The 22,971-nt window shown below is 52.7% G+C and overlaps 1 protein-coding gene across 7 annotated transcripts; it reads right to left on the reverse strand.

Annotated features, from left to right (window-relative positions):
- Nucleotides 1-527: 527 nt before the first annotated feature.
- Nucleotides 528-22,873, reverse strand: UBL7 (ubiquitin like 7). Of its 7 annotated transcripts, none has more exons than XR_004810893.2 (12): nt 22,724-22,873; nt 21,155-21,367; nt 19,916-20,035; nt 16,234-16,316; nt 15,307-15,391; nt 14,686-14,743; nt 13,754-13,887; nt 13,445-13,494; nt 13,048-13,215; nt 12,351-12,473; nt 9,528-9,731; nt 528-1,446 (listed from the first exon to the last, which is right to left on the reverse strand). XR_004810893.2 is itself a non-coding variant. In XM_049103981.1 (12 exons), the coding sequence occupies exons 3-12, from the start codon at nt 21,336-21,338 to the stop codon at nt 9,594-9,596; spliced, it is 1,143 nt and encodes a 380-aa protein (XP_048959938.1). In that variant the 5' UTR covers nt 21,339-21,367; nt 21,647-21,737; nt 22,724-22,797; the 3' UTR covers nt 9,483-9,593. The 7 variants fall into 7 exon arrangements, 5 of the variants coding, with proteins under 5 accessions (XP_048959938.1, XP_048959939.1, XP_048959937.1 ...); XM_049103981.1 differs by lacking the exon at nt 528-1,446 and adding an exon at nt 21,647-21,737 and having other exon boundaries at nt 9,483-9,731; nt 22,724-22,797; XM_049103982.1 differs by lacking the exons at nt 528-1,446; nt 22,724-22,873 and adding exons at nt 21,647-21,732; nt 22,521-22,717 and having other exon boundaries at nt 9,483-9,731.
- Nucleotides 22,874-22,971: the final 98 nt, after the last annotated feature.

Consider the following 22,971-nt stretch of genomic DNA (forward strand, 5'->3'; position numbering starts at 1 on the left):
CCGCAGCCGGGGAACCTCCCCGCCTTCCCTTCCCCGGCAACTTCTCGGGGAGAGAACCCGGGCCTCCGGGGACAAGACTCACTTGGGGGCTTCTGTGATCGGTGCAGGCCCCGTGCGTCCCTCTCTGGGCCCCAGATCCACTCCCCGCGCCCCACGAAAGGGCTGGCCTACCAGTCGGGGAGGACCTCTCCCAGGGCACCCTGCAGGGAACCTCACTAATGGCCGGCTCGGTGGTTTGGACTCTGAAAGCTGTGGTTCTCCGAGGACAGCCTGGCTTAAGTGGACGCGGTTCCCGCAGAGCCTAACAGGGACGAGCAAGATACTTTCCCCTGGAGCGGGGGAAGAGGGTAGATGATCTGTGGGGAGCACTCAGCACCCCATCATCGCTCTGCTGTGAGAACACAGAATATTCATCTTGGCCTGACTCCCTCCCCTCTCCCTTCTCCTCCCTTCCCCAACCAGCAGCCTTCTGGGCTGCCTCCCCCCAGCCAGCTGGTGTATGCTCAGAAAATCCAAACTCATTTCCATGTGAGTGGAGGGGGATGTAATTAAGAAGGCCCCTTTCCCAAGTAGAAAGAGAAAGGAGCATCCTGCATTCCCAAGTCTTGCTGTCCTGGAGGCAGGGTCAGACCAGCCTTGGGGAGTCTCGGCTCCCAAGGCATCTAAGGGTTCAGCCATGCAGGCAACCTGATGACCCAGCAGTGATGCGGGCAGGATCCAGACCCAGTCCCTCTGCCAGTTCTGTAAATAGTCCCGGCAGCTCTGCCATTAGCTGATCTCTCAGAGCCACATGCCTGCCCTTTGCAGAGGAGTCTCCTCTCCCTTGGGCCGGGGAAGGCCCAGGCTCTCCACCTTTGTGCCTGAGGGGACCATGGATAGGAATTCCACTTATCCAGTGCTTCCTGGAGAGCTGAACTGGTATCTGTCTCCGGGGTGAGCTGCACCGAGAGGAAAACAGGGTGAGGAGGAGGTAGCAGAGGTGCCGCTAGGCCTCCAGGACCCACACAACTAGCTGGACTTGATTCACACACTGAACATACCAGCATAGAGAGGGGCCCCCGGCCCCGGCCCCAGCCCACAGCCAGCAAAGTTTCGTCACCAGGAAGTCTTTTGCTTGACCATTCCTTATTTGGTTACCAGCTATCCCTTTCCTTCTTCCCTATGAGCTCCAAGATACCCCAACAGACTAAAAGGTGAAATCAAGATGCCTCCAGAGACAGGGCTAGGTTCCTGGCCTCCTGGGTGGGGCCAACAGCTTCCAAATGCCCAGAGGTACGGTGCCCCAAAGAAGGGGAGGCTGTGGACAGTTCAACCCCAGGTGTGCAGCCGAGGCTGTGGCCCTGAAGTGAGCAGCGTGTCCTGGCCCAGGCTGGTCTCCAAGACACATTCTCCCTCTAGTCCAGGACCTCATCTGCTGAGCTGTGTGGCCTCCATTGTCTGTCCTCTCTGCAAAGCAAAGGAAAATTAAGAAATCATCTCGCTCCTGCCTTTAAGAACTGAGAATTCAGAACTGATGACACTGCCCTTGTGCCGCCGGGCAACTCACAACCCACAACTCACTTCCACCTCTGTTATCCCCAGCAGTTCTAGGTCGTCTCCCTCACTGAGGGAGAGGGGATAAGCTCCTATTAGAGGCCACCAGGCACATGGACGGGAAGGGAGCTGCCCAAGGAGGGCCGGCTTTTTGGACTGCAATGGCTGGCGTCGAGGTCACTTTGTGCTGTGCACGCTCCGAAGCCTCACTCTAGCCCCACCTACCTTCACAGTCGGCTAAGGTACTTGCTGTTATCTGGCTTCCTTTGCACACAAGAAAACCAAGGTACAGAGAGGGAATGCGATACATCCAAGGTCACACAGCTATGCAGAGGGCTGGGAAGCAGCTCAGGCCATCTCCCTGCGGCCTACACCCCCATCTTCTACATCATAATCTGCTCTCTGTGCACTGCACCATACTGCTGCCGCCTGCTATGTATGGCTGCAGAATGGATCCAAATGATTCTCGGAACGACCCAGACGGGGCCTAGGTTACCACCAGGTGCCAGGCAGAAGGGCAGGCCAGCGGCTGGGCTCAGCCCCTCAAGCAACAGGGCAGCAGATGGAAACTGGGGTGGATGCCAGGGAAGTTTTTTTTTCCAGGCTGGGATGGGGATGAGGGGGGGAATGCTGGGGACTATTCCACTTCATGCCCAGGGTGGGGCTCTGGCGGAGCTCCTCCATGCCCAGCTTAGCACCTGCTGCACTAACGGGCACCCTCCCAGCCCGCCAATCTAGGGGCAAAGGGCCAGATGGCAGTCCACTCCTGGTTGGCTACAGGCGGCCAGGGGAGGTGAGCACCAGGCCTATAATTTGAGCAGTAGCTCTATAAAAGAAGAGAGCAACTAGACTGCAGGCCTAGAGGGGACCAGGTACCAGGGTGGGGAAAGCCGAGGACCAGTGCTGGAGTGGACCTCCCCGCCTCAGGCCGCACAGGGACATCACATGAGAATGGTAATAGCCGTGACAGGAGCGGGCCTGCCCCACTGGAGGCCCAGGGTAGCTCGGAGGCCTGGAGCAAGGGCGGAGGCACAATCCTCTTTCACAGCAAATGGTGGGAAACTGACCTGCAAAAGCAGCCACAGATGGGAATGCTGATAGGTCTGGGGGCGGGGTGCGTGCCTGTCCTCCCAGTCCCCACGGCTCCCCACGGCTCCCGGTATGGGGGACACGCGCCAGGGGAGAAGGCTGGGGCAAGAAATGGTGCAGGGGGTCCTATCTAGAAGAAAAATACTTTGAAGAGGTCTTCCCTGGGGTAGCTGAGGCACAGCCAAATCCAGAAGGCCTCTGGGGGAGTCAGAGTAATGGACACACACAGACCTTAGGTTCACAGCCCTGAAGCCGCACTGGGACCTCTCCCCAGCCTTCAGAGCAAAGCCTTTCAGGGCCTACTCAGAGCATTCCTCCTCTCTCCAAGCTTCCTCTGACCCCCTTCTCAGCCCTGATTCCAAGGAGTGACCCACCCCTAACCAGAGGCCCGACGTAGGGCATAAGGAGCCCAAGCACATAACAGCCCCTTCAGGCCAGCCCCACCATGCTATGGGGCCTCAGCACTTGGTGTCCACCCCGGCCTTCGCTCCACTCACAACAGCAGTTCTTACTGCTGTTACTTACTCCCCCCCCCACCCCCCAAAAAATACTAGCACCCCTGGGGGGAGCAGCAGAAACCAGGGAAATCCTCAGAACAGTGGACTGGGCTTGTGGCAGAGTGCCACCTGGTGGCCGCCTCGGAACCGAGCGGAGTCAGCCTCAAGTGCAGATCCCTATACTCCCAAGCCTTTCTGGAGATAAACGCCTCCCTCCACCCGCCCATGCCCCCATCCCCACCCCCGCCTCCATCTCTGAGCCTCCATTCTCTGTGCCCAAGGCCTGTGGCAGAGCAGGATCTCATGGGAGTCATGTGGAACCCATCTAGACTAACAAAGTCTCCTGACCAGAGGTGGCTGGGCACAAGTCCCATCACGGCCACTGACCCAAGAAAAGCAAAGCCCTGCCCCAGCCCAGCCCAGGCCTCCGTTTCTTTGTTTACAAAATGTGAAAGAGGAGCTATTCTTCTGGTCTGTCTCTGCGCTAGGCCAGAGATCAACAAACCTCTCTCATCCTACTTTCTGCATTTCCTTTTTGTTTGCCGGTTGAAATAAATATGTTTTTAAAACTCTCTCTGGGGCAGCCCTGGTGGCGCAGCGGTTTGGCGCCACCTGCAGCCCGGGGTGTGATCCTGGAGACCCGGGATCGAGTCCCACATCGGGCTCCCTGCATGGAGCCTGCTTCCCCCTCTCCCTGTGTCTCTGCCTCTCTCTCTCTCTGTGTGTGTGTGTCTATGAATAAACAAATAAAATCTTTAAAGAAATAAAAAATAAATAAAACTCTCTCTGTAGGATAGGGGTCCCAGGACCCTGCCAGCTCCGATGTGATGCTGGGGCTGCTGGGACCGCCTGAACGAAAAGAAACACTTGCAGACACGAGGTGTCCCATGAACTATTTGAGTTCTTCCATGGAAACAGTGATCTAAGAATCTCAATTCTCAACTCTCAGAGGTCATTTGCTCCAACCCGGGAGCCTCATCACAGCAGCCCTGATGGCAGTCCTGCAGCTCCTCACATACTCCAGGGAGGATGAGCTCACCTCCCAGGCAGCCTCGCCCACCTTACTTAGCTCTGATGAAGTGGCTCCTCCCACCCCCCACCGGGGAAGACTCTCACGAGGGATCCTAAATCTGTCCTCCAGGGCCACACAGATCACTCTAATCCCTCTTCCTGGGATAGAGCCAGGGGATTTCAACAGAGGATTTCAACACAGAGGTCAAACCCTTCTAAATCTACTGTTTTTTCAGGGTAAATAACCCCAGTTCCAACTAGGTCCCTCATGGGGTTTTGCCCATTCTCTGTAATCCTGGCTAACTCCTAAGACATCTTAACAATTGTGCAGAGAAGCTCTTAGGTGCTGGGCAGCCCAGTTTGTGGCCATCTCCTTCAAAAATAGGGTGGCGGATCAGAACGCAACATTTGGAAAAGCTTAGCAAAGGGTTGAAAGATTGACTTCCTTCCTAAGGCCCTCCAAAGGCACTGCCTTACTGGGCTGAGACCCCTCCGGCTACTAAAACCTATTGATCTTAGTCATCCTTGGGCCAATTTCCACCCATCAGCAGTGGCTTTCTGGAACACTGGTTGAGAAAGATGATGAGTCTGAATCTGGGCCTAGGAGGGGGAAAAATAAGACCCCATCCTGCATGAAAGCAGTCCCCACCGCAGGACCTTGGATTGTCCCTATTCCTGTCTCTCTTGGTCGGGATGCCTCATCATCATGACCCTAACTCCATCAGTCATCTAGAACATTCACCAGCCCAGCCCTGACTTGCACATTGTCAATATCCACTTATACAAATCAAGGGAAAATGTCAAACAGGACACCGGTGCGCTCCAAGAGGTTAGGCTGTCTGTGGAAATGACCTAACTCTCAGCCAATCTCACCTAGAAGACTGAATCCCTTCTAAGACGCAAGCTGCCACCTCCTGGAGGGATGAATGGTGAGCAGGCCCCCCAGTGACTCCCACTGGCTTCCAGGTCTGGCAGCCAGGCATGAGGCCTCAAGTGATGGACTGATGGAATCGTGCCGGTCCAATCCAACTCGAGGCCCAGAACGGCCAGTATGGCCCAGTATGGCCACATCCTGTTACAAGAGGAAGCACTCATCTATAAAAGGATGAGTAGGATCTACCTCTCAGGGCTGTCATGAGGTTCAGCTGAGATGGCATCTGTGCTTGCCCAGCTCAACGACTGGCACAGAGACGACAGTGCCTGATAGATGAGCACGACCGTACCGCACTGCTGTCGGCGGCTCTGCCAGGGTACAGTAGGGCAGTGCCCGGGGCTCTGCACGAGGCATTCCGAGCATACAGGAAGCTGAATTCTGTTACCAGCAACTGCAGAGCATGAAGGAGCCAGACAGGGCCAGGCCCAGGGAAACCAGGGGCACAGCCAAACCGACCTAACCCCCACCCAGACCCCGAGGGGACTTGGAGAGGCTGGGTAAGCACACGGAGGTCTGGAGGTGGAGGGGATTTAACCCCCCAGTTTTCTCACCAAACGTCTGATGCCACGGCCTGCGGCAGAGGTGACAAGAGGCCAGCTCGGGGCAGGGCTGAGAGCTTGGTCTGGGGCCCAGGCCAGATGGGGCCCATGTGCCCAGCAAGCTGTGCCAGCTCAGCCCATGCCAGCCCAGCCAAATTTGAGTTATATCAGGAGAAGGGATCTGTTCAGAAAATTCACCCATCTTTGCATATTTACATATTCTATTTTGGGGTCTTTTCCTTTTTTTCTCCCCGTAGCTTCCTAGAAAAGTTCTCGTGATCAATTCCAACTTCACCTCTGTTGAACTGCAAAAGCTCACTCTCAGTTCCATCTCTCCTCTAACTGCCAGCTAGCTCCCCCCAGCTACCCTCTCACAGGCAAGGTTCCCGAGTTCTCTACCCTGCCTGCCTCTGCCGCCCCTACCTCTTCACGCCTCGACTCCGATCACCGATCACCGGGCTCTGGTTCCACGTTAGCATCTCCCCAAGGTCACCATGGCTCAGGTCGGCAAGCTCAAGGTTAGAAGCCCTGGTTACTAGGTCTCTCCATGGCAGCTCAGAGCACTGACCATGCCCTCCCCACCCCGTTCCTTCCATTCCAGCCTCATGTTCCCAGAGTGGCAGATGCCACCCCTTTCCATGCTCCATGGTCACCAGCCGCCATCCCCTGCCTGGTCTAACGCCTTAGCGGGTGTCCCTCCCTGCTACCTGTCCCTGAAAAGCTGAATTCCCTTCTCACGTGATGCAGGCCCAGTCTTCAACTTAAGACTTGCTGGCCGTGATCTCCAGCCTAATATCTAATTGTTCTACGACATCCCCGCCTGGCTGCTCCACAGCACTGTGAGCCCAACACGTCCCAGACTGGCCCTGCACTCCAAATCCCACGCCTAATCCCTCACTCTTGCAGCACCGTCCCCCCCGCCGCCCCTTCCCCGGCTCATCCCGTCTAGCCTGTCTTTCACATCTCACATCCCTCCCCCTCCACCCAGCCCCCCCTGCTGCGGCTCTAGTGGAGGCCCCCACTTGGGTCCCATCTGCAGGCAGCAAGCCTCCTAGCCGGTCTCCTACTGCCAATCTCACTTCCCACAAATCCAGCCCCCACACAGCTGTCAGGCTACCTCACATGAATCTGCGCCCCCCCACCCTCCCGCCTGCCCCTAACTGCCATGCCTAAAGCCACCCAAGGTGCTCTCTGCCGTCGGGATAAAGCCCAAGCTCCTGAGCCGGGGCAGACCCTGCACCACGGCCCAGCCCTCCCCACCCACCAGCCGGGGGCAGCCGTGGGAAGCGGGCCAGCTCTGGAGTAAGACAGACTTGAGTTCCTACGCTGACTTGTCCGAGGCCTCACACCCCTTAACCCCAGTGTCTGCACCTGATAATGGGGGCTAGTTAAGCACGCTCACCTTTCCCAAGATGCACTAGGAACACGGATTCCTCGATGCTAATTTGCTTCCACCCGCCCTCCTCCCACACGGCCATGCCATGCCGCCTGGTGAGCCTGTGGTGGGTCACAATAAGCGGATCACAGCTTCCTCGCTGGCCTCCCCCCGCCCCAAGCCTGCCCGACGCCCCACCAGTTCACACTCAGCAGCCAGGGACCGCTCTAAAATGCAAGCCTCTCTCCCCTGATTCAAAATCTCCTGGGACTCCCCAGCGTCTTTAGAGCAAATCCAAATTCCTTATGTGGCTTAAAATGATCCAGCCTCTGCCTACCTCAAAATCCAGCCTGCCACACTGGGCTACAGGAGCTGTGTTCTTCCCGCACCCGGCCCACTCAAAACTACACCTTCCTGCCCAATTCTTTCTCCCCCTCAGCCCTAGGCCAGACACCACTCTCTCCAGGAAGCTCTCCCTCACACAGGTGCCCCCGCCCTAACCCAAGTGAGCTCCCCTTCCTGTGAGCCCCAAGCCCAGGGGAGCTGCCTCCCGAGGCTCTCATCAGACTTTAGCGCAAACGTCTGTTTTTCTGTCTTCCCAGTGACGTGGCTCTGTGACAGCAAGGACTCCAACAGGTTTACCTGGCACAAAGCAGAGGCTGGATGGATGTTTGTTGAAAAGGTAAAGGAAACAATGGTGAGGAAGGAGTCCTCGGCCCATGGAAAGCCCCGGGCCCCATGGGGGCACTTATCAGACTCAACATATATTATTTAAAACATGGCCACAGGAAGCAAAGCCAACTTGCCAAGACCCTGGAGGAAAGAGCTGACAAAGAAGGGAAAGGGAAATCGTGGAAACGGTTCAATTCTGGGAAGCAGTACAACTGGTATTTGGGGGTCGGTTCCAGGGACAGGACAGAGTTACCCAAACGTCCCATAGCATGGTGGGGGGGCCGTTTAAGGAGATCCAGGGCCTCCAAAGGCAGTCCCCAGGGGCACAGTATGACTTGCCACAGAATGACACTAGCTCCGGGCAGGCAGTCCCATAGGGAGAAGGGTTGTGTCAGCCCCATTTGACCAAGTGGTCCCACAAGGATGGAACTGGCCTTTGCCAGCACAAATAAGCCAGAGACACCGGGTACTGAGATAGAGCTTCCTGGTCTTGTTCTCAACCACAAAGTGGCAGCTGGGCTCCTAGTGGACCACTGAGGCATAGAGAAGCCTGGCACCAAGGAACCTGGTGAGTTCCAGGCCTTTTCAGCCAATGCAAACACCCCTCAACGTTAATTCTAGGACCGAGACGGGAATGTGGGAAGATTTCCTGTTTTCTAGAGGAGGAAAGGAACGATGTGCTAGCCGGGCCATATCTGGAACGGTGGGTCCCCCCAGGTACCTCCTGTGAAGAGAAGCACTGGTAACTGGAAGTCATGCAGGGAGAACAGGATGTGCTGGGCACCAAAGCCAGCATGAGCCACAGGGGCAAGCGACCAGCTGCTCCTCTCCCCAGTTAAGGTCCTGCTAACAGAGCAGAGGGAGCAGCAGGCTTGGCTGGGGGTTCCCTCAGGGTAGAAAGGAGACGGAAGGCCAAATGCTCTGGGGTACAAGGGACAGAGGAGGCAGTCCTCAGGAGCGGGTAGACCTCTTGTCCCAGGAAGTGACCAGCTGTCGCTGAATGACCAGGACTGTGGATGCTGCGGACGGAACGCCTGCCAAAGGCACAGGGCAGGAGCAACCTCTGAGCGCCTTTCCAGCGAAACACCATCTGAGGGGAAGGATGTGACAAAGTATTCAAAGCACATGAAACCCACTCGCTCAACTTGGACGTGTCTGCGGCGCAGTAGGGAACGCTGTGCCAAGGGGAACGAGAGCCCAGGCAGATGGAGCAGCAGCTTGGGGGTTGGTGCCCTCTCTTCGAGATGAAAGCTGAGCCCTGTTCGTGTTGGTGTTGTTGTTTAGTATTGTTATTTAACTGCTCTTGTATTTACGCCTTCAGGACAGAGAAGAGGGCCCTGCCTCCTGGCACCACTCTGAGGTCTGGAGTCTGGCGTCATTATGGAACAGGCGGCAGAGACTGCCTGACGGGACTAGGCCAGGGGAGGGACATGGAATCTTCTGGAAGCTCGTGGGAAGGCAAGCAACCCTACCTGCTCCCACTAAAAATACTCCTGGCCACTCCCCAGCCTGGGGTCATCTCAGGAGCACGTGCCTCTTCTGGTCACAGCGGTCACACAGCAGCCACCCTGGACACTGGGTGGCAGCCTTGCTCCAGCCGTGGCCACGTCCTGAGGATGCCACAACCCCAAGCACCAAAGGGTCTGGGGCTATCACTGAAAACTTCTCCCGAAAGAGAACATGGGCATCAACAACATCCCATGACACAGGCCTCAAATTTTCCACCCGGGCTCAGAGGCAAGGGCGAGCCACGCACCAAGACCCACACACCACACTGCCCGTTGCCTCCACCAGCTCAGGTCAGCCAGAATGGCCACGCAATGGACAGAGCAAAAGGTCAAGCATCAGATGTATTGGGGAGAGGGGAGACGGGGCACCTTCAGGAGTGCCTCCCGTGGGCAGCCACCTCGGCAGTTTGCTGGGGGGTGACAAGGAGCAGGAGTTCATGGGGCTCCTCCGGCAAAGATGAGCTCCAGCGCCGCTTGGATGTCGCCGCTGGTGGCCTGCAGGGCCCGCAGGCTCAGCTCGTCGTCCTGGATGCCCATGTCACGCAGCTGCTGCAGCTGAGGCTGCCACTGGCTCTGCGGAAAGACAGGACCAGGCAGACGCTGTTAGCTGGGGTCCTACAGACTCACTCAGCTCTGCTCTCTCAGGCGGACAGAGGAAGGCTGCCTCCTACAGCACAGTCGCCCTGCGAAGTTCCACAGGACTCACGGCTTCGAGGGAGACGCCCTGGGGGGCTTGAGGGCTTAGAGAACAAACAAGAAGTTTTCCTAATAAAAAAAGGAAACCAAAAAAAAAAAAAAAGGAAACCGTCAACATAAAGACTGAAAGACAAGGTCGCAGGTTACTCACTGTCTAAATTTCAAAAAATTAAACTTTCTCCTGTTCATTGTATAGACGGATAGACACATACACAAACGGGGGGAGGGCGTACATTTTTTAAATGAGCTTTGTTTCTGAGCATGATGTAGAGTGAAAAATTTCACTTATGGGATGCCTGGGTGGCTCAGCGGTTGAGTCTCTGCCTTTGGCTCAGGGTGGGATCCTGGGATCCTGGATCGAGTCCCACATCCGGCTCCCCACAGGGAGCCTGCTTCTCCCTCTGCCTGTGTCTCTGCCTCTCTCTCTGTGTCTCTCATGAATAAATAAATAAATCTTTAAACAAACAAGCAAAAAAAAGTCTCACTTGTATCCACTCCCATTTCCACCTCTGAGAATCTATTTTATTTTCTTCGAGAAAATATAAATATACGTTCCTATATCTACCCTTTTCTCAGAACCTCGTTCTACAGGCAGCAACCCCTCCCAACATTTTTCTAGCATAATTATGTGATCTCTCTATGCCACTAAATAAAGAGATTCTTAATAATTGTACAATATTCCAACTCATGGACATCCTGAAATGTACCATAACCGAGCTGTTTCCAACTTTTTGCCATCACAAACGATGTGGCAGTGACTGTCTCTGTACAATGTCGCTTTTGACACACGCGTACCTCCACCTCCAGGATAAATTCCAAGAAATGGTGCTGCAAGGAATCACACGGCTTGAGAGGCCACCCGCACTTCCTTTCCACGAAGAGCCTATTCCTGTTCTTTGCCCGTTTTTCTATGGAGCTCCTGATCGTAAATACTAGAATTCTCCATGCTGGGGGTTTTACCCTTTGCCTGGTATGTGTTACAGATGTTTTCCCAGTTTGTTGCTAGCCTTCAGTGTTTGCTTGTTTTGTTTGTTGGTTGGGTTTGCTGTGCAGAAACCTTCACTTCTACAAACTCAAAATGTATTACTCTTCATGTGATGGCTCCTGGAATTTGCCTCTCAGCTACAAAGGCCTTTTCTACTATAAGGCTTTAAAGAAGTTAACCCACATTTTCTTTTAGTACTTTCAGAGCTTTATTAATATCCCTACCTCATGAAGGAGGAAGTGCACAAGTTAGGGAATAGTATGCTCACCCGTGGGAAGGAGAAGGCAGGGGGTGACAACCAAATTCAGAGAGGCGGGCACGCAAGGGTGAGGAGCTGACGGCTTTTCAGAAACCACACAACCCAACTCGGACTCACTTACAGGCCAGGTGGAGCCAGTGAAAGCTCCTGGGCTGGAGAGCACAGTGAACAGGCATCTAGCTGGGGAACGTGAAGGAACAACAGAGAAGACCAGCCGCCCATGGGTCCTGCTTCTCTTCCCCTCACTGTCCACCGGGGCCCATGGTTTAGAGATAGTGTTTTACAGGAGCTTGAACTCTTGTCTTTCCCACTTGAGGACTTCGTGACCCTGGACAAGTTCCAGAAACGCCACTCATCCCCAGGTTCAAGTGAGGAGCAAGGATAGCGGAGTGAAGCCGACAGCTCGTGCGCGGGGACACGCAATCAAATGTTCGTCCCTAGGGTCTTCAACTTAGGTGACCCTTATAGGAAGCAGAGCAGTGATGGTATCACTTCCTGCTTAAAATCTTCATGGCTTCCTGGTGATTGCAAAATCAAGCCTCGTCTCCTTACCCAAGCGTACAAGACCTTCACACGCAGGCTCCTGCTCCCCTTTCCACTGGCTCCCTCTCAGGATCTTTTTTTTTTTTTTTTTTTTTTCCTCTCAGGATTTTCTCCACGAAAACACCGCCTCCTAGCTTGTAGGCTTGGGTAGGTCATACGTACTCCATGTGGATGCCTCTGCCTGAATACCATCCTCCCACCTAAATGCCCCCTTCCCGACTCGGCTAACCTCTCATCAACTCTTTGACAATCAACTCAAACACCTCTTCCTCAGGTAAGTTTTGCCCAGGCCCTCACCTCAAGCCTAGGCCAGGCTTCTCACACTGTTGCTCCCCAGTTTCAATCTGCTGGTACTCCTTCAGGACTGGGATGATGACGGCTTGTCTCTGCCCCAGGAGCTGAGCCTGGGTCTGGTGTATATATGTTCAACACTCAGTCCTGCTCGAGGGATGAATGACTGACTCCTTGACTAAAACTGCCCAAAGTATCCAAGCCATGCAGTCAGTGGAGTCAGGCCACAGTCACAGGGTACAGGAGTGGAAGCCACAGGGGCAACTGCTCTTGCTGGAAACATCCTCTCCTGTCACACTGCCACACCTCAGCTTCTCCTAGAACAACGAAGGCCCTCTGGAGAACAGAAAGGAGTTGACTATCCAAAGCAACTAAGAAGTCACCAGTAACTAGGACACCGGGAGGAGGGAAAACTGACCTGAAGGCTGGGCTGCCCAGAGGCCTGCAGGGCATGCTGGAGGGCTTGGCTGAAGAGATCATTGGTGATGGGTGTCCCTGACTGGACACCAGAAGACATTGGTGAGGTCCCTGAGGAATGGCCCTAGAGACAAATCAGTGGTCAGTGCCATCCTCAGAGCTACCTCAATCTTCCAGCATATACCAGCTGTTGTCACAGCAGCCCATCAGGGGTCCCTAGGGTACCCAACGACTGCCTCCCAACAGAGACCTGCATAAGACAGCCACACAGGGATACCTAAAAGCTTGCTGTGGCCAGGAAAGATTCCACCCTCTTCTGCTCCAGAGAAATGGAATCGAGCCCCTGACCTAGCCTAGGACCCCAGCACTGGGAGAGATGGTCTTGGCAGCTAGAGTGACCATTACCAGGAACGCTTAAGCTGGTGACGGCTGAGCCCTGTCAGGGATGAAGAAGGGCATATTATGTGAGGGGGGTGTTCTTCTGAGCTATGAGGGGAGGAATTCTGGACTATACTGAATCCCCGAGGCTGAACCCTAAGGGCAAGTGAGGGGGAAGGTCGACCAAGCTGCAGTGAGAACCCCACCAGGGCTCCAGGCAGACTTCAGTACAAATCAGATCTAGTATCAAGGTCAGCAAAGAGCCCATTGGAGCTTCTCCCCCGGGTCCCGGCCTCCATCTTGAGGGCCTCCCTCCATACCTGGGTGCCAGGAGTCGGCGTGTGAGAGCTGCTCTCCGGAGTGCTGGCCAGGGCGAGGGCGGTGGCCAGCTCACTCTGGGTGATGGGCCGGGGGCCAGCAGCTCCACTGTACCCCAGGGAGGCTGGGCGCGAGCTGGGTGTGCTGCTGGAGGGCGTGGACCTAGAGCTCTGAAGAAGGGAGGCAATCAGGGAAATGGCACTGTGACATTCCCAGGGGGGACTCCACCCTCACTACAGGAACTACCCGAATAGCTGCCAGGTTCAGAAGGGAATAGTATGACACAGATTGGCCACCAAAGGGGTTAAGACCCCCTCCCAGCTTGGGTGTGCCAAGTCCCCGGGAGAGGCGCGTTCCTGGCACCATATCCTCTAAATGGCAAGCAGCCAGGCCACTTACTGGGTGAAAGTCGTCTTCATCATCTGAGAGCCCTTCAAACAGGAAGCCACCTGGAGGAGGGAGAACAGATTTTGGGAGGAAGAACAGAAAGGCACAGGCGTAGCTCCAGAATCTCAGCTCAGATACTCTCCAAATTCACATTTTCATTTCTCTCCTTGGAAAATTACAGGACAGATGCACTCCCTGACTCAAGCCGAGAGTTCCCAAGGAACGCCCTCAGCCAGCGCTATACATAGCTGCTGAGGAAAGCAACTCCCGGGGCCTCCACCGCTCCCTAGGGGGCCCACATTACACCATCCTGGGGCCTACCCGGCATGTCCCGGTACGAGCCGGAGGGCACGCTTCGGGAAGAGGAGTCAGCTCCCGGCAGTGGGGTGCTGCCTGCCACCGAGTGCAGAACCAGGACGATGGCATTGACCAGGGCTGGGTGGGCAGGCACCAACCTGGGACAGAGGCGGGAGGAAACAGAAGGGTGACCAAGAAGGAACGAGCACCCTCAGCATGCCACAAGCTCGGGGTGCCCCTCAGGCCGATTGCACTGCCCGTGCCTGCCTTTAAGTCCCTCAGCACCTCCCACCGCTTGGCTCTGTCCTCGGGCTGCTCTGCCCCCAGCACGGTGGCAAGCTCTGCAGTCCTAGTATTCACTGCAGATGCTTCACCTTCCCCTCCAGCAAGGCATGACGGGACATGCACAGCCTCGGAGGCTCAGGGGTCCTTCTCCAGGCTTGACTCCATTGCAACTTTCTCCTGGGAAATCTCTGGGGGTCCCTTCTCTTCCCCAGGCTGGGGCTGTTTTCTTCACTTGCAAAACAAGGCAGATCACCTTTATGTCCCTCCTGGCTCTAAACTTTGAGGGACTAAAATGCATCTGCCTCTCTCCCCACCCTAAAATATTTCAAAGGCTCCCCCATGTCTACAGCATGCTGAGGACCCCAGAAGAGATGTGGACCCCAGTTAGGGCACTAGGAACGGGGGGCAGACAGCCATCCAATCTGTACTGAGCCTGGCTGACAAAGCCACCTCCCTCAGAACCTACTTCGTCCCCACATCTGCACGTGTCCCTGCCTGTGGGCTCTCTCGGTCCACCAGTGGCCCCTGCTCTTTCTCACCTCCTGCCAGAAATTACAGGTGGACTGGGGGATAGTTAGGGTTGGGCTCCAAGAGCAGAATCCAGGGCGACAATTAGGCTTTTGGCCTATCTGAGGAGATAAGGGACCCCGTAAGTAGATGGGGATGCTTACGTATCAAGCATGCTGGGATCCGCAAAGACAGAGAAGAGGTCCTTGTCCTGGAGAACGCCTGAAGAAGAACAGGGCTCACCTCAGAGACTGGAAATCTAACCAGATCCAGGAGGGTGAAGAGGCTTTAGGCCTCAGAATGACCACTCCACAGGGCCACAGAGCAGCTCCATGAGAGGGCGGGGAAGAAGTACCCAGAAGTACAAGCCAAGTGTTCACCACCTTGTGCCCCTCTCACCACCTCCCCCTGCACTGAGGCCACACGCCACTGACCAACACACCAGTCCCTCTTCCCCAAACTTCCGGGTTCATCCAGGTTCATCTGGGGTTCTTCCCTTCGCCGCCTCTTCCCTTCACCACTCCATGTGTGCAGGAAATCTTCCCTGCTGGGGGCTAACTGCTGCCCCCATCTGGCACCCTCCTGTCTCACTTAGGATGGTAGGTAGGTCATGATCTCTCAGGGGCACTGACCGCTTCTGGAGGGCTGGGTACATTGAGAAGCAGCTTGGTCCCCACCCCCGCCCGCCAACAAGGTCAGTGATTCTTGACAAGATGGGAAGGGCCTTCTCTTACTTTCTCCTTCTCCAACAATTCCTGTTTCCTCAAGTTCAGTCCAGCACTTACCAAGAGCAATAGGGTCACTGCTGAGGCCTGGGGTGGCCACAATGATCTGATCTAGAGATTCCTTATTGCTGAGCATCTTAAAGACCTGCAGGGGAAATGATGGTGGGGGTGAGGCTGAGGACTCAACTAGCCCAACCACACAGCAAACACCCGCACACCTGCATACACTGCTGAAGGGCTTCCTCCCTCTACGTGCTCACACACACACCACAATGGAGCAAGCAATAGCCCCAGGAACCAGAGAGACCTCTCCAGGAACCAGACAGACCTCTCTTTGCTCTAAGATTGTGGCTTACTGGAGGGAAAGCAAACAATTAAAAAAAAAAAAAAAAAAAAGCAAGACCACAGTAAACCTTCAATTTCTAGTCCTCTCTCTCATCTCCAGTTCTAATGCTTCCAAAATAAAAGCTCTCTTTATAAGCCCAATAGCAAATGTTCCTCTAGGTCCCCAAAGCCCTTTTCAATCTCTAATAAAATTATCATTTTGTATGCATATATATTGGGAAGTTTGCAGCTCTATTAATTTTGCTTATCAATTCTCCTACCAAGAGACATCAGCATATTTTCCCAGCGGGGAAATCCAGGTAGGAGCAGTGGGCCTGCAATTCAGCAAAAGTCAAAGAATGAGGTCCTGCAGAAACAGTATGTGGATCCACTGACTGGAACTATGTTCATCCATGAGGCCAATATCAGGAGAGGTGGTACCATTATCATTAGCGAAAATCAACAATACCTAGCTGAGAGAGCCTCTTTGGAGGATGATAGGGCTCTACTGAGACCCACAGGCATGATAAAAACTCCCCGAGGAACTCTTGGTAGCCATGGCAACGGGCCTCCAGCTCCCATTCTACACCACTAACCAGCATTCACACCCTCTCCTGCCACCCTGGCAAGAGTCTCGGGCAAGGGGCCTAGGCATACACTCACCGCCTCCCTGTAGGAAGAGCTGCTGTGCAGGGCAGTATGCAGCACCCGGAACTCCCTCAGGGCAGCAACTTTGTCCACAGGTTCTGGGGACAAGACACTTGGTTACCTACAACCCAGCCCTGTCCCTGCGGCAGATGCAGAGCATCATCATTTCAGCGTGTTCCCTCAACACCCCACTGAGAATGTGAGTGCCCGTTCAGAAAAACCCACTGGTGCTACAGATGTGCAGGCTGCGCTCTTTTAAGCATCTCCAGTACATAAAGCCAAGAAATTCCAGTTCCAGCAGAGGTGAATCTTACCACGAGAAAGAGGGCTCTGATCAATATCCTGCGGGAATTCTAGTCTGCGGGAATTCTAGACTTCTTACATTTGGAAAAGGGGAAGGTATAATCAACTCACTAGAGTTTTAGACAGTGATTTAAAATAAGTACCGAAAGCCATCTGAACAATATGGAGCTATACTGACACAATATGCTAAGGGAAAGAAATAGAACACAAAGTTGTACGTATGTTCTCTAGTAAAACTACAGAAAACGTGTCTGTGTGCACGTGGCCCAAGGCTGGAAGGGAACAAAGGGAAGATGAAAAATTCGGGAGGGTGGCAGGATCAAGGCTGATTGTTTCCCTTTTGATATTTTCTTTCAGGCTGTAATATTATTTTGAATTTTTAAAAAATAGGTAAGAAGGGCAGAGAAAACACACTGTACCCCTAGGGTTCTTAACAACCTTATATCACGTGCCTGATAGCAAGTGTTTCACTGAGACTCGAGGCTCCCTTCTGATCTTTGGACACTATGATTCATTCACATATATGGGAAAGTTTAGCAGTTATCTTACTTCTACTTGGTTACTTTACTATTTAGGACATCAGCCCATTTCATAGGCAAAGAAATTTGGGTAAAAGGAGAGGGAGTAGGTAGGAAGCTCAGGCTGGATCACACTTTTAAGTGTGGTTACCCTCCCCTAGGACAGCTACTTGGGATTGTACACACTGTGTACTGCCAAGTCCAGGCAACAGTCCCAAAGCAAGGTGAGAATGGCACCCCGGGGCCTGGGGTGGCAACCATTGTCCTTACCTATACTTCTAATCAGGACAATGGTATCTCTCAAAAAATATTCATCTTAAGTGAATTCCCAATTTATTCATTCAACAAACACGTGCTAAGTAATTTATCCCTTGCCTGGTTTTGGGAGAGGCACAGGAAGGCAGAAAATAGAGTCCCTGCCACAACAAGGAACTCCTGGGACAGGAGTCAAAGCCAGACTAGATCAAATCCACAAACACACAATGACAAAACAGCATGCTGAGGACCCCAGAAGAGATGTGGACCCCAGTTAGGGCACTAGGAACGGGGGAGAGACAGCCATCATGGAGAGGGCAAGCCAGGACAGAGGTGTTGTCTCCCAAGGGAGACCATCTGAGAGGGTATTTAAGGCAAAGCAGACGTTTACTAGTAGGATAAAGTCCTAGGCTTAAGTGAGAACATGTGCGAAGTCATGGGGGGAATAAAACAATGAAGTGCTTTGATAGAACAGCAAACTGGTTATTGTGGCCGGAGCTCAAGATCCACATCGCCGCTGGCTAAGTGAGATCCTGAAAAGATTTGTACCTGCCACAGAGATCCAGGTGGGAAGAGAGGGACTGACAGGTTCTCCTCCTACAGGTGCTAATCTAGTGGGAGATCAAGAAATGTGCTTCCTCTAAGAGCACTCAAGGATAAAATATCCAAAATGCCATCATGATACGTTTCTTTTCAGATCTGAGTTTATTTTCACCCCCAATAAAACGTGCCTTTGTTTCAAAAATAAATCTCCAGGCCAAATGGAGGAGGAAAAGGGACTCTTTATAGCTTAAGCCAGGAGTCAGCTAAGAGTTATGGTTGTCACTACATCTCTGAGCTAATCTCAGTCTCACTCTTTGGAAGTGGGAGGCAGCCGGCCCAGTGGAAAGAACGTGGGCTCCAGAGCCAGGAAAACTTGATTCATATCCCAGCTCTTGCATTCACTTTCTAGGTAGGTGACCTTGAATAAATACCTTTTCTAACTCCTTTTCTTCATCTATAAAATGCTAATGCTGTCATCTGGCCTGCAGGTCTAATGATTAAATGGGATATCGAAGAGAAACAATCTGGCTTGACGGAGCAACAAATGTTACTTTCCTTCTGGCGTGCCCTCCAGCCAAAGACCAGAGGGGCACACTGCAGTGGATCAAAGTGGGTTTACTGCTCTGTAGAGAGGATGCATGCCATGGAAAGTGTGGGCATCCCAAGAGGATGCTTTTAGAGAAGACTTATAGGATTTGGGCTTTGGCTGTGATCGGGGAGGGGGAGTTTAAAGCAGCAGGGTTTTGCTCTAGGTTGAATGCTGTCAGGGAGTGGAAGTGACTTTATGATGGGATATCTTAATAACTGTTACCTAGAAGGAAGGAAATCTAGAGCAAAGCCAAAGCTGTAACTGGTAAAGATGGAGCAGTCACTCATAATAGCCGGAGACAGGGATATTTGGTCATTTTTGTGATTTGGACAATGTCCAGGGTTTTGTCTCTGTTCAGAAATGAGAGGGATCTTATTTTTGTCTTGATTCATTACTGCCTCAGAGCATGTGGCCTTATAGATGTTGGTGATCTGTCAAACTTCATGTTTCAAGGCTTACCTGAGGGCCAGGCCAACCCCTTGAATGTTAGAGACTGCCTTTCTTTTTTTCTCACTTCCCATTAGTGGACAAAAAAAGATCTTTTTTGTCCTTTATGTTTAGAATTGAAAAGAGGGGAAATTTCAAGCTGATAACCAACCACAGCAATCATGAACGTACATAAATATAACAAACTGCCAGTTTCACAAAGCTTATCTGTTTTATACAGCTTAGCTTTATCCTTGGGAAAACTTTTTAAACACAGATGTAAAACTTACATTATGAATTCCAAGCTGCACCTTTTATAAATAAATAAAAAGGCATTTGTTTTGTAAGGTTTTGGAAGTTTTCTCCCAGAGCTACTTTAATATTGTTCAGATATTTTCAAGCTTCAGGAAAATACATTACCAGTATAGCAGGAATGACCTAAGTGAACAAATCACCGCCTAGGGCCATTTCTGGGAAGATTTGCTAACAAGAGGACAAACTACATCATTACAGGAACACCAGGAGTTTTCAGTTTTTTTCCTAATGAGAACAATAACAACAAAAAGATACAAAGTTCACCGAGAAATCAACTGTTAATCTAAGAAAGTTTAAATAGACACTCACTCCCTACCCCACTAGGAAACAGTGGGTAATGAATTTAAAAAGTAGAGTAACAGGGCAGCCCGGGTGGCTCAGCAGTTTAGTGCCGCCTTCAGCCCAGGGCCTGATCCTGGGGTCCTGGGATCGAGTCCCACATCGGGCTCCCTGCATGGAGCCTGCTTCTCCCTCTGCCTGTGTCTCTGCCTCTCTCTCTCTCATGAATAAAAAAAATATTTAAAAAAAAAAAGTAGAGGAACAAACTCCCTTCCCTTAGCGGTGTTGATAGCAAGTAGATCAAAATCGCACTCTACTGCCAATGGAAGATTAATTCAGTAAGTAATACAGATATCCTCCATCACCATCTCACTTTTTGTTCTACCCAGGCCATGCCTCCAGAACACACAGACCCTTTTCTTGCAGATATTACAGAAACTCTGTCTATCTCAGGGCCCTCCTCACTCACCTGGTTTCTGATCAGGCTCGGGCCAGGACTTCCGCAGAACATGGACTGTGGACCCAGGTTGAATGCCGTAGAAGTCAAGGGTCTGGTCATCTTTAAGCTTCCGGCCACAGTATATCAAATCTAAAAAGAGAACGGTCCACTTATATTTTGCTTCTCAAAACAATGTGGATGGCTTCTGCCTCATAAGAAACTTACCTCAATGGGACAGATAGCCGGAGTGCTTTAAAAAGTACTCTTATTTAATAAATACATTTCAATAAAAATCATTAGCGAGTACAAAGTCATAAAATACAGTCTATGCACGGGAAAGCTCTAGAGCTTAACATCCGGGAAACTGCTCGATTTAAATAAATGAGAAAGGGCATCTCGGTGGCTCCGTGGTTTAGCGCCGCCTTCAGCCCAGAGGCTGGATCCTGGAGACCCCGATGAGTCCCACATCGGGCTCCCTGCGTGGAGCCTGCTTCTCCTTCTGCCTGTGTCTCTGCCTGTCTCTCATGAATAAATAAATTAAAAATCTTTAAAATAAATAAGAAAATGCAACAATAAAAAAAGGATGAACCAACTGGATCCCTCAGCTTCATAAATTATGTTTATCATTTAATTCCTTCTTCCTGGGGATCCCTGGGTGGCGCAGCGGTTTGGCGCCTGCCTTTGGCCCAGGGCGCGATCCTGGAGACCCGGGATCGAATCCCACGTCGGGCTCCCGGTGCATGGAGCCTGCTTCTCCCTCTGCCTGTGTCTCTGCCTCTCTCTCTCTCTGTGACTATCATGAATAAATAAATAAAAAATCTTTAAAAAAAAAAAAATAATAATTCCTTCTTCCTCCACCTAGAATACCCTTGCCCTCCTTTCCTTTTTTCCCTTTTTACTGCCATCTCTCTAACCGATCAAGCAAACAAAAATCCTTCCAATCATCCCTCAAAACCCATCTCGAATACTACATACTGGGGCCTCCCCCAAAGATGAGCTCCTCCTTCCCTAGCCCACCCCAAATTCAAGCTCTTTCATGTCATTGTTAAGGAACTCCATGATAAAGAAGCTCCGTATGATGCACAACTCAAATGGCAACCCAACCCGCAGTTTTATTACTTGGCTTACAACGACACTCACTTCCCTGGACACAGTTAACACGGTGGAGGTAACAGACTCCAAACTCTTAGTCTACTCTTGTAATTCCAGAAGTGTCCTCCCCAGAAAGAGGTCAGAACAGCATCCCATCCCCAGTCCACAGAGACTCACCAATCAGCTCAGGGTCTGGAACAGACTCCTGGAGTTTGCCAGCAATGAGCTGCTTCAGAAATGAAATACTGTAGCCCCCCAGTGAGTATTCACCCAACTCTGACTCTGGCAACTGGAGAATGGACTTTGGGGCAAGTGGCTGGTCAGCCAGCTTCACCGCCAGGTGCCAATCTGAGAGAGACATCCTCTCTCTTTCGCGCTCTCTCTTTCTCCCTGTAAAGGAACAAAGCCTGAGTGGTTACAGGGCAGACCACCACCCTACCCCTCCCTACCCCACCCTCACCCCCATGCCCACCCCCACCCAGGGGTTGAATGAACTGCGAATTCAGTGTGACACTGTTGGAGAAAAACACAGGACGCAACCTCAGGCCAGAACCAGAATCTGTGAGTCCTCCCTCTCCTTACTCATCCTATGAGAAACAGCATAAGACTTCAGTTTTCTAGGCCTCAGTTCCTTCAATCTTTAAAGTGGACATAAAAACCCCATCTCACCTAATAGGAAATGTTGTGAGGTTCAAACGAGATCATCCAACCCTCTCCCTATGTATGCTCCTTATTGCCAATTTTCTTCATCAATTCTTTTCTTACATGATTTAAAAAAAAAAATTTTTATTGGAGTTCAATTTGCCAACATGTAGCATAACACCCAGTGCTCATCCCACCAAGTGCCCCCTTCAGTGCCTGTCACCCAGTCTCCCCAACCTTCCTGCCCACCTCCCCTTCCACTACCCCTTGTTCATTTCCCAGAGTTAGGTGTCTCTTTCTTACATGATATATATATATATATATATTTTTTTTTTATTGGAGTTCAATTTCTTCTTCCTCAATTCTGTATAACAAGTTCCCTGCCTCTTGCCTCTCTCCCTGTCCAATATCCACGCTGCCCCTCAACCCATCACTTTAGTGTTTTCTACTCAAGCGTTTGCATTCCTTTCAAGCGTCCAATACAGCGACTCACCAATTTACAGCACTCCCTGCTCATCCTGCTCATCACCTACTTCTCCCATCCTCCACCCCCTATCCGCACCCCCCCCCCCCCCAGCTCCCTCCTGGAACCATCTGTTAGCTCTGCCGACTCCTACCTGGATTCTTCAAATACAACCTCCTCCGTCCCGTCTCCCTTCCCTCTGACGTCCCCACACCCCCCTTTGTAAGCAAACGCTTGCAAATACTTATTTAATGCCCAACCCCCCACCCCATTCCCATTCTTGGGAGGCCCTGCCGTGAAAGCAAAGAAGAGAATTTCTGCCTCTTCGTCCCAGTGTTTGGCCGATGTGTCCAGAAAAATGAGTCAGAGACTCCTGCGGGTGGGAGACCCTCCTAGGGCAGGGCGGGCCGTGGTCAGGATCATGACCCCGTATCTCACTTGCTCCTCCCAGCTGCTCCCTGAAGGGCCTTATCACGCACAGTACAGACCAGGGCACCGAAGCCCCTGGCCCAAGGTTACAGCCAGCCAGCAGCGGGGCAGGGACGCTGTGTCGCAGGCGACGACCCCGCCGCCCCCACGGGGGCTGCTAAGTAGTGGACGCTCGTCCGGCCCGCGCGGCCCGGGGCCCCCAGCGCCCTCACCCGTCCCGCGGAAGGAACCCGTCCGCAGAGCCGCCGGTGTAAACACGCTCCGGGCCACTCGCCGGAAACCGGAAGTCCCGCGCTGCATTCTGGGAGTTGCAGTCTTTCTGCGGCGGCCCCGCCCCTCCCGAGGCGCCGGCCGCCTACTCGGCTTCCGGTCAACCCACGCGGGGGGCGTGGCCTCCGGGCAGCTTGAAATTTCCCGCGCGGAGACTCCACCGCTGGGCCCCCCCAGGAGTCGCGAGAAG

Source organism: Canis lupus, chromosome 30 (genome assembly GCF_003254725.2).
Source record: "Canis lupus dingo isolate Sandy chromosome 30, ASM325472v2, whole genome shotgun sequence".
NCBI lineage: Eukaryota > Metazoa > Chordata > Mammalia > Carnivora > Canidae > Canis > Canis lupus.

Coding starts and splice junctions, on each gene's coding strand:
- UBL7 (XM_025472188.3), bottom strand. CDS start 22,811: ATGCAGCGCGGGACTTCCGGTTTCCGGCGAGTGGCCCGGAGCGTGTTT. Junction 20,036..21,154: donor TCCAGACCCTGAGCTGATTG/GTGAGTCTCTGT, acceptor TTCTCTTTTTAG/ATTTGATATACTGTGGCCGG. Junction 15,392..16,233: donor GCTCTTCCTACAGGGAGGCG/GTGAGTGTATGC, acceptor TTTCCCCTGCAG/GTCTTTAAGATGCTCAGCAA.